General features: G+C 41.3%; 1 protein-coding gene across 1 annotated transcript in view; it reads right to left on the minus strand.

Moving 5' to 3' along the window:
* The window catches only part of LOC136858368 (stress-associated endoplasmic reticulum protein 2), a 40,277-nt gene extending 37,778 nt beyond the window's left edge, over positions 1-2,499 (minus strand). Inside the window, exon 1 of the mRNA XM_067137855.2 lies at positions 2,299-2,499. Within this exon, the coding sequence (XP_066993956.1) occupies positions 2,299-2,382 (84 nt within the window). The 5' untranslated portion in view covers positions 2,383-2,499. The remainder of the gene's footprint in view (positions 1-2,298) is intronic.
* Between the last annotated feature and the right edge of the window lie 9,189 nt (positions 2,500-11,688).

Below are 11,688 nucleotides of genomic sequence, written 5' to 3' on the forward strand. Positions count from 1 at the left end.
TTAAATATCTCTCCTGATGCACTAGTGCAGCACTTTGTTGTCTCCTTAAAAGGGTTTTTGACAACCATGACCTCAGTATCCACAGTATCCAGAACACGCTATATGTTTACAACATAGAGACACCAACAAACACTTAACTTACAGACAAAAGACTTTGTATTCTCACAGAAGACACTCAAAATATTTGTAAAAATACCACCAGCAATGTCTTAGAATAATGAGTAAAATGGCAAGACCATGAAACATCAAATTTGGAAGAGAACTCTACCCCAAGCATAGAAGCAGCGATTATCAAATCGCTAATGATGGCTCAGCCAAGCCACTAGCATGCCATCTAGAGTAGACCTACAGTAAAAATGATAGGCCTACATGGACATTCTTAAAATCTAATATGAAAAGGCAATAAACTGACATTGGCAACTGAATGGATACAGCATCTGTCAGCTGAGGTGGCAACATATCATCCACTATGGCCTAGAACATTTTGAACAATGACGAACGCAGAAGTCTGATAAAAGAGATCGGGGAAAACAACTGGAAATTCACAAAGGGATGCCTTCTAGACTCTACTACAAAAAGAAGCGTTGGTAGATTTGATGAGTCACCATTGCAGCAAGGCTTATAGTTCAAGAAACTGGTCTCGTGTGCCATCAGCAACATTGATGTACTAAGAAAACAATCAGTACATTTGTCAGCAATTTAATGCTTATGATAATGTGACATCATTTCTATCTCATGGCAGTCAGGCAGGTTTCCAGTTGAAAGATTACAACACGATCATCATGAAATGAAAATCCACAGCCTGTTTCCAGTCATTCGACCGGGTCATGAATGAAGCCCCTATCTAGCCGCAAGGATAGGAACTGTGCCGGCTGCCGAAGCCTGCCGTACTCCTCTGCGGCAATGATTAATGAATGACAGATGAAATGAAATGATATTGGAGTGTTGCTGGAATGATATATGACAAGGAAAACTGGAGTACCCGGAGAAAAACCTGTCCCACCTCCGCTTTGGCCAGCACAAATCTCACATGGAGTGACCGGGATTTGAACCATGGAACCCAGCGGTGAGAGGCCGGCGCGCTGCCGTCTGAGCGACGGAGGCTCTACAACAGGATCATCACAAATAATATTCTCATTATTTTTTGCGCAAACTGTGTTCTTAATAAATACTCTTATGGGGCAGTAAAATCTTTAATTTTAATAAAGGACTGTGAACATTTTGCTCATTAGTGATTAGAGTAGAGTTATGCCCTTGCATGTTCTGAAACAACAAATATTTATCTCTATCTGACGGCATAAGTTCAGCTTCTTTATCAGTGTCACCTCCAACCCAGCTTTCTCTCGCCTGATATGAAGTGTTTTTTTTTTTTTTTTTTTTTTTTTTTTACGTCGCACCGACACAGACGGGTCTTATGGCGACGACGGGATGGGAAAGGACTACGGGTAGGAAGCGGCCGTGGCCTTAATTATGGTACAGCCCCAACATTTGCCTGGTGTGAAAATGGAAAACCACGGAAAACCATCTACAGGGCTGTCGACAGTGGGGTTCGAACCCACTGTCTCCCGAATGCAAGCTCACAGCTGCGTCACCCTAACCGCACGGCCACTTGCTCGGTCTGATATGAAATTTAAAAGACCTTATATAGATCCCCAAATTAAAGACAGGCCGTGGATTGTGGTTTTTAAGGTAGGCCTATACAGCACCAAGATTTAATTCAATTTATTTCCGACGATAGCTTGCAGTAGGAAAACCTAGAAAGTATAGGCCTAGAGAAATAAATGTTAAGTTAACCTGTATATGTGATCACTGCAGGTAGATAAATTTTGGTAAAATTGATTTATAGAGAACTAGCCTATAACCTCTACTGAATCTTTAAAACGATATACAACCACAAAAGCTCCAAAATTTCGAACATGTTACACTGCATGGATGTCCGCCAATAGGTCTATGGACTTATGAATAAAACACGGCAGCTCGGTACTAATTCCACATTAAACAAGAACACTTGCTTTAAATTCCTTTTGATTTTTGTGGATTAATTAACCAAATATTCAATTTTCTCGCATCCTTGCAGAACCTTGTACAATGATAGAAATTCAAGATATATAGAGTGACAACTGAAGGGGTTATTTTACCACACAATAATATTTCTATAAGTTGATAAAGTAAGACAATTGATTCTACAAAATAACTAATTACATAAGATGATTTCTAGTTTTACTACATACCCAAGAATGAACATAAACACTTCACTGCATGCAAGTTGACAGCTGCTACTCTCACCACTATACTTACAGATGATTTCGGCACATTTCCTCGCATTGTCACGTTTTTACTGGCTTTCTCGTTTGCGATACGCATTCTCTGCTTCGGTGCCATGTTTTCCTGGTAAATTTCAGTCAGAATAAAATATAATACCGAGACACTAAAGATCTTTCTCTCCCACAGTCGAACGCAACTTGTCCACCTGAGCAATGTTGACGTAAAAAGAACACGCTGAAAAGGAAGGTGTTCGTTACCGGAAGTACGTTGGCATAAAAAGTAGGTCGCTATCCATTCGGTTAAATATCTTACGAGCATTTATGACCAGAATTGCTAATTCGCATTACATTAAAATTCATATATTCTTTTATGAAGCACAGTAGACACGAAATAGCTGGTTAATGGGCAATTATAATTGCCTTTGCCATATTAAACTGGAATGTTTATGTATTATAAAAACTCAAACAAGTGACGTATGCAGATGTAGAAGTATTCGAGTTCCACGCTAACATCTTGGACGACAACGTGTGCATCGTGCGTTGGGCCTGGATCAAAGACGAGAGAGGGTTCTTGGTCTAACATACAAGAACCATATTCTGGGTCAGTGGTTGTTGTGCATGAAGAGGTCGTCAAGTCCAATTGAAGTTTGTCGTATTCACAAACTAACCTGTGAAGTACTCGAACTGCCAACTCTTGCGATTTTTAATATGAAGTCAAGTTCCTTTAAATGGCATTCCACGAAAAGGTGACAGTCTCGTGGCTATGACCACTGTATCAATGGTTTCGTAAAACTGAAAGCTTGCACTCTTTGCTATTACATGATCTAGAATGGAATATTGTTTTGCTTTTAATCGTTAAACTTTCGTCTGTCAGACTACCAACAAGAAAAACACTTAATAAGCATAAACCTAATATTTTACACACAATACAGAATATTATACTTAAAACTATTACACGTATTGATGACAATACACACTGGTCAGTTTTTCTTCAATAAGCATATTCTGTGCACTGTTTCGCCTGATGATCAAGACACGTGGCTTCGACATCTGTTACAAAAGAATTGGGTCATTCCTCTTTGATGGACAAAACGCACAAATTTTTCTCTCTTCAGCAGTACCTGGTTGAGGCTCTTAAGGAATGCCATCTTTTCCAAGAATTTCAATGATGATCCTCTTCAGGCTGTGCCTCAAATTTGGTGTCTGAAGTCTCTCTTGCAGCTTTGGAGCAATTAGCATTTTGGATATATCCTTTGCAAACTCTCGCCTTGAAAGTGGCTTTTGGCCTTTTTGAACCATCATATGCACATAAATAGTGTATCCATTGACAAGTGATGTATTAATCATACTATAAATACACATTGGCCATCTCGTTTCTCTTGAAGAGGACATCACTGTTAAAATTTCATCAAAAGTGTCCACGGCACCAATAGTCCCATTGTAGTCTTCCGCCATATCTGGTTTCCCACTGGCTGCTGTTGTTCCTACTTCATGGCATGTAGAAATGAGGGTTACATTCTTGTTTGGTTTTCCTTTGTAGGATACCATTGTCGAATGTTTTAAGGGGAAGGAGATTGCAGGCTAAGGGCTCTATTCAGGATCAGAATTCAGGACAGGTGTCCGTGAGAAATCAGTACAAGTCACTACAGGTAGAACAACCGAGGGAAGATGAGGAACTGGGAACTGTTGCTGAGAAGTGTGGAAGTAGGAGGAAGGGAAAATGTTGGAAATGTGGAGTAGTGGATAAGAAAAGACAGGTGGAACAGGGTAATGGGAGGGAAAAAAGGGAGGAGGAATTAGCTTCTGCAGCTGTCAGGAAAGATAGGGCTGACCAGGAGGGGATGGGATCAAATGAGGTGGATAGGGTTGAGGCTTTGGTCATGGGGGATTCCATTGTTAAACGTGTGGGGAAAGTGTGTGGAGGAAAGAAACCAGGGTAGAGTGTTATCCAGGAATTAGCTTGAGGCAGATATTGAGAAAAGGAGAAGGTGGTAGAGTTTCATATTCATACTAACAATGTAAGACAAGCAGATATAAGTACTAACAGAGTTGGGGATGTGTGGGATCTGATAAATGCAGCAGGGGTGAAGTTTAAGGAAGCCAAGATTGTATGTACTTACCAGATATTGTAACAGGAGTTGAATCATTGCTGAGAAATGATATAATGGATGTAGAAATATTCTCATGGAACTTGAATGTGTTACATTGTATTGAAAAGGTGGAATAGAAAAATAAAAAATACATATTTGTATGAAAAAAGTCGAGAGTATCGTAGAGATAGGATAGGAATGGTATGAGGGGGAGTATTCATTCTGGTGAAAGAAGAATTTGTAAGCTACGAAAACATTAAAGATGACAAACATGGAATTCTAGGTGTAAGGCTCATCTAAAGATAATAGGCAACTTGATGTCTTTGGAGTGTATGGACCGGAAAAGGGTAGCGTTGGTACTGATTCAGAATTATTTGATAAGATAATCAGCTATGTGGGAAACGATATGGTAAGGAACGTAATACAGTAGTAGCAGGTGATCTCAATTTACCAAATGTCAATTGGGAAGGTAATGTGAACGACAGGAAGCATGACCAACAAGTGCCAAATAAGTTAATATGGGAAAAGCACCTGATTCAGAAAGTGATAGAACCAACTAGAGGGAAGAATATTCTGGATGTGGTGCTGATAAAACCAGATGAGCTCTATAGAGAAACCGAAGTAATAGATGGTATTAGTGATCACAAAGCTGTTTTTGTGGTAATTAAAAATAAATGTGAAACAAAGGAAGAGATTATATTTAGGAATGTTAGGCAGTACCATATGGTTGATAAAACAGGCATGAGGGAGTTTTTAATAACTATGTTCGGTGGAAAACTGTAAATAAAAATGTAAAGAGACTCTGGGGTGGGTTTAAAGCAATTGTTGAGGAATGTGAAAATAAGTTTGTATTTTTAAAGGTGGTAAGGAACGGTAAAGGTCCACTATATTATAACAGGGAAGTAAAGAGACTAAGAAGGAGGTGCAGTTTGTAAAGAAATAGTTAGAAATGGCTGTGGAAGTAAGGAGAAATTGAAGGAACTTACTAGGAAATTGAATCTAGCAAAGAAGTCAGCTACAGATAACATGATGGCAAGCATAATTTTAGTGAAAAATGAAAGAGTATGTATAGGTACTTTAAGGCAGAAACAGGTTCCAAGAAGGACATTACAGGAATGATTAATGAACAAGGGGAGTGTGTATGCGAGGATCTTCAAAATGCAGAAGTATTCAGTCAGCAGTATGTAATGATTGTTGATTACAAGAATAATGTCCAGATAGAGGAGGTGACTAATACTAAAGAAGTATTAAAATTTACCTATGACAGCAATGACATTTACAGTAAGATACAACAGTTGAAAACTAGAAAACCAGCTGGAATTGATAAGGTTTTGTGTGATATAGTACCATATTTCGAGTACTTGTTTGATTATTGTTTGCATGAAGGAACTTTACCAAATGAATGGAGAGTTGCTATAGTAACCCATGTGTATAAAGTAAAGGGTGATAGACATAAAGATGAAAATTACAGGCCAGTCAGTTTGACATGCATTGTATGTAAGCTTTGGGAAAGCATTCTTTCTGATTATATAAGACTTGTTTGCAAAATTAATAACTGGTTTGATAGAAGGCAGTTTGGGTTTAGGAAAGGTTATTCCACTGAAGCCCAACTTGTAGGATTCCAGCAAGATGTAGCAGATATCCTGGATTCAGGAGGTCAATTGGACTGTATTGTGATTGACCTGTTTAAGGCATTTGATAGGGTAGATCATGGGAGAATACTGGCAAAAATGAGTGCAGTTGGACTTGACAAAAGAGTGACTGAATGGGTGGCTCTATTTCTAGAAAATAGAACTCAGAGAATTAGAGTAAGTGAAGCTTTATCTGTCCCTGTAAAAATTAAGAGGGGAATCAATCAATCAATATCAATCAATACTGATCTGCATTTAGGGCAGTCGCCCAGGTGGCAGATTCCCTATCTGTTGCTTTCCTAGCCTTTTCCGAAATGATTCCTCAAGGCAGTATTATTGGACCTTTATGTTTTCTTATATATATCAATGATATGTGTAAAGAAGTGGAATCAGAGATAAGGCTTTTTGCAGATGTTATTCTGTACAGAGTAATAAATAAGTTAAAAGATTGTGAGCAACTGCAAAATGACCTCGATAATGTTGTGAGATGGACAGTAGGCAATGGTATGATGACAAACGGGGATAAAAGTCAGGTTGTGAGTTTCAAAAATAGGAAATGTCCTCTCAGTTTTAATTACTGCGTTGATGGAGTGAAAGTTCCCTTTGGGGATCATTGTAAATACCTAGGTATTAATTATAAGGAAAGATCTCATTGGGGTAACCACATAAATATGATTGTAAATAAAGGGTACAGATCTCTGCACATGGTTATGAGAGTATTTAGGGGTTGTAGTAAGGATGTAAAGGAGAGAGCATATTTGTCACTGGTGAGACCCCAACTAGAGTATGGTTCCAGTGTATGGGACCCTTACCAGGATTACTTGATTCAGGAACTGGAAAAAATCCAAAGAAAAGCAGCTCGATTTGTTCTGGGCGATTTCCGACAGAAGAGTAGCGTTACAAAAATGTTGCAATGTTTGGGCTGGGAAAACTTGGGAGAAAGGAGACGATCTGCTTGACTAAGTGGTATGTTGATATAGATGTTGATTCCAATAGGGAATCTGAAATATTTGTTCCGAACAAGTAAATTTATAATAGCAATATAAATGGTCTGTTATTGGACATTATAAATTTTCCAGCTAACTCATTCCTGGTTGCCAGCGTTTCGCCCCTGTGTGCTAGGCTGGGCTCATCAGTTGGTATCTAACACAACTACCAAGACGCATGGCTAGTGCATACCATGGAGGCCACTGCGTAGGCTAATTGTAGCCACCGGCAGTGCCAATGTACTGTGAGAGAGTTTGTCTCACTACCAAAAATTGATGCCTGCTTGGCCATCGGATGATATAGATGTTGATTCCAATAGGGAATCTGAAATATTTGTTCCGGATGAGTAAATTTATAATACCAATATAAATGGTCCGTTATTGGACATTAAAAATTTTCCAGCTAACTCATTCCTGGTTGCCAGCATTTCACCCCCTGGGGTAGGCTGGACTCATCAGTTGGTACCTAGCACACCTACCAAGACGCATGGCTGGTGCATACCATGGAGGCCACGGCGTAGGCTAATTGTAGCCACCTGCAGTGCCAATGCACTGTGAGAGACTTTGTCTCACTACCAAAAATTGATGCCTGCTTGGCGATCAGATGATATGGATGTTGATTCCAATAGGGAATCTGAAATATTTTTTCCGAAAGAGTAAATTTATAATACCAATATAAATTGTCGGTTATTGGACATTATAAATTTTCCAGCTAACGCATTCCTGGTTGCCAGCGTTTAGCCCCCGTGTGCTAGGCTGGGCTCATCAGTTGGTACCTAGCACACCTACCAAGCCGCATGGCTAGTGCATACAATGGAGGCATCATCATCGCATCAGTAAGTCATTTCATTCCCTCTCCTCATATGAGGAGGGGGCAGGCCATCAGCTAAACACGGAGCTCTTCAGCCATTGAAATGACAAGAAAGTAAAAAGTAATAAATGTGTGTGTGTGTATTGTACATACAAGTAAAGGAGAAAAGAATGGAGTGGCGTGAAGGCACCGCGACAACAAGCCGCACCCCAAGGAAAGACCCACAAAGCATCCTTCCCATGCAGAACCCAACGAACACCATAGGATAAGAGAATTATCGTATCTCGGGCGCACAATATTAAGAAAGAAATATGTTTACATTGATTGTGCAGGTACAGGTTGAGGGCCCAGGACAAGGGAAATGTTGCAAGATGAAATAGTAAAGGGTGGTTGTGATGTTGGTAATGGAAGTGGCAAGTAAGCGAAGAAGTTCTATTATGGTCAGAGGCAGTATTGTGAAGGGAGGTTGGGGAACAGGATGGTAGATGGCTTGCGGTGGTGGGGTGGGGACTAGCTGGTCGAGGCCTAGGAGGAGGGCGATGAGAAGGAGAGCGCACGGTACGGGGTGGGGAGCGAGAAGGCTCCACTCGGTAGGTTCGCCTGTGAAGTTGGACGCCGTTGGAGATCAATTGGTTGACGTCTTCATCGGAGGGAAGTTGGAGGCGAACCATAAACGTTGGACCATGGGCGTTGAATATTCGGTAGGCTCGCCATGCTGGAACACCTGCCGATTGGAGGTCGTTCAGGAGGTCTTGTTCAGTAATGGCAGGGTCAACGCCACGGATGACACAGCTCGGTGATGAGATCTGGTGACTAGCTGGCGTGGAGGAGTCTTCATTGCCATGGGAGTTTGGCGGAGCTGCGACGGTGGCATCCATGAGGTTGGCAGGGGCTGCTGGGGACTGGGTATAGTGGCAGAGAGGGAGGTAGCAGGTGAAGACATGATAGGAAAGGGGTGACAAGACGTAATAGTGAAGGTAGAAGTGGACGGGGAAGGATAGACAGAAGTGGTGATGGTGGTAGTAGTAGTAATAGTAGGTAAGGAATGATGGACGGTAGTAGTGATGGTAGTAGTAGTAGTAGTAGTAGTAGTAGTAGAAGCGATGAGGGGGGACGTGACAGTGATAGGGAAGTCAGGAAGGGAGGCTATTTGCTGTAAAAGATGTTCAGGAGTAGGGACCGCTTCACGGATGTCACCACAGAGTTATATGCCGTTCTTGATGAAGGATGCCAGTGCCTCAGGATAGCGAAAGAACCCCACAATGTCTGGAGAGGGTTGACCAGGGAAGCATCTTGGAGGCGGAGAACTGCGTGAATGGCGATTCCACGTTGGCAAAATTCCTGGTGAATGTCAGATGGGGAATAAGTGGTGTCCACATTCTTGATGAGGCAGGAGTAAGACGGCATGGTGAGGGGAGGCGACAGCCAACTAGGCATCTGCCCATTAGATTATTTTTGGGCCAACTGAGCTGCAGCAGAGAGGAGCGCCAACCAGCTGAAAAAATCGTGGACATGCAACTTATGATGAGGGATGCACACACAGTGGAGGCCACAGCGTAGACTAATTGTAGCCACCAGGAGTGCCAATGCACTGTGAGAGACTTTGTCTCACTACCAAAAATTGATGCCTGCTTGGCCATCAGACGATATAGATGTTGATTCCAATAGGAAATCTGAAATATTTGTTCCGAATGAGTAAATTTATAATACCAAAATAAATGGTCCGTTATTGGACATTATAAATTTTGCAGCTAACTCATTCCTGGTTGCCAGCATTTTGCCCCCGTGTGCTAGGATGGGCTCATCAGTTGGTACCTAGCACACCTACCAAGACACATGGCTAGTGCATACCATGGAGGCCACGGCGTAGGCTAATTGTAGCCACCGACAGTGCCAATGCACTGTGAGAGACTTTGTCTCACTACCAAAAATTGATGCCTGCTTGGCATTCAGATGATATAGATATTGATTCCAATAGGGAATCTGAAATATTTGTTCCGAATTAGTAAATATATAATACCAATGTAAATGGTCTGTTATTGGACATTATAAATTTTCCAGCTAACTCATTCCTGGTTGCCAGCGTTTTGCCCCCTGGGGTAGGCTGGGCTCATCAGTGGGTACCTAGCACACCTACCAAGACGCAAGGCTAGTGCATACCATGGAGGCCACTGCGTAGGCTAAATGTAGCCACCGGCAGTGCCAATGCACTGTGAGAGACTTTGTCTCACTTTGATGCCTGCTTGGCATTCAGATGATATAGATGTCGATTCCAATGGGGAATCTGAAATATTTGTTCCGAATGAGTAAATTTATAATACCAATATACATGGTCCGTTATTGGACATAAAAAATTTTCCAGCTAACTCAATCGTGGTTGCCAGTGTTTCGCCCCCGTGTGGTAGGCTGGGCTCATAATTTGGTACCTAGCACACCTACTAAAACGCATGGCTAGTGCATACCATGGAGGCCACTGTTGTAGACTAATTGTAGCCACCGGCAGGGCCAATGCACTGTGAGAGAGTTTGTCTCACTACCAAAAATTGATGCCCTCTTGGCCATCAGATGATATATATGTCAATTCCAATAGGGAATCCGAAATATTTGTTCCGAATGAGTAAATTTATAATACCAATATATATGGTCCGTTATTGGACATGATGAATTTTCCAGCCGACTCATTCCTGGTTGCCAGCGCTTTGCCCCCGTGTACTAGGATGGGCTCATCAGTTGGTACTTAGCACACCTACCAAGATGCATGGCTAGTGCATACCATGGAGGCCACTGTGTAGGCTAATTGTAGCCACCAGCAGTGCCATTGCACTGTGAGAGACTTTTTCACTCTACCGAAAATTGATGCCTGCTTGGCCATCAGATGATATAGATGTTGATTCCAATAGGGAATCTGAAATATTTGTTCCGAATGTGTAAATTTATAATACCAATATATATATATATATATATATATATATATATATGGTCCGTTATTGGACATTATAAATTTTCAGCTAACTCATTCCTGGTTGCCAGCGTTTTGCCCCCGTGTGGTAGGCTGTGTTCATCAGTTGGTACCTAGCAAACGTACCAAGACGCATGGCTAGTGCATACCATGGAGGCCACTGCGTAGGCTAATTGTAGCCACCGGCAGTGCTGATGCACTGTGAGAGACCTTGTCTTACTACCAACTATTGATGCCTTCTTGGCGATCAAATGATATAGATGTTGATTCGAATAGGGAATCTGAAATATTTGTTCCGAGTGAGTAAATTTATAATACCAATATAAATTTTCCGTTATTGGCCATTATAAATTTTCTAGTTGGGCCGATGACCTTCGATGTTAGGCCCCTTAAAACAATAAGCATCATCATCAGCATCAATTTTCCAGCTAATCATTCCTGGTTGCCAGTGTTTCGCCCCCGTGTGCTAGGCTGGGCTCATCAGTTGGTACCTAGCACACCTACCAAAACGCGGCTTGGTATTATATGTTGGTGAAAGCGATGGGGTACTGCACTTCAGACTTTCCATAATTTATCTTCTGGAACAGCCAGCGTGTGTTGCTCGCGTGAATGTATATTTAAACCAAGTATTAGAGTCAGTGAACACAGTATTATAAAGGTACAGTATCTGTGTGATATAGTAAGTGCCAATTATGAGAATATGTGAGTTGTGTTGATACACAGAGAGGGTGAAGTTTATTCATCCACATACGCTTTGTAATGAACTTTCAACTGACGAACTGCAAATGGTAGCTTGGTCCTCGTTTTTGGTTTCCCACTGTTTTTGTTGTAAAAATGGGGGTATTCCAGCAATATTTTGTGAGTGTATTTTATGTATATTTTGGTGTGTTGATAGATGCATGTGCACGGATATTGTTCAGAATATAGTTAATTATTTTAGAATCAGT

The sequence above is a fragment of the Anabrus simplex genome, chromosome 1, assembly GCF_040414725.1.
Source record: "Anabrus simplex isolate iqAnaSimp1 chromosome 1, ASM4041472v1, whole genome shotgun sequence".
Lineage (NCBI taxonomy): Eukaryota > Metazoa > Arthropoda > Insecta > Orthoptera > Tettigoniidae > Anabrus > Anabrus simplex.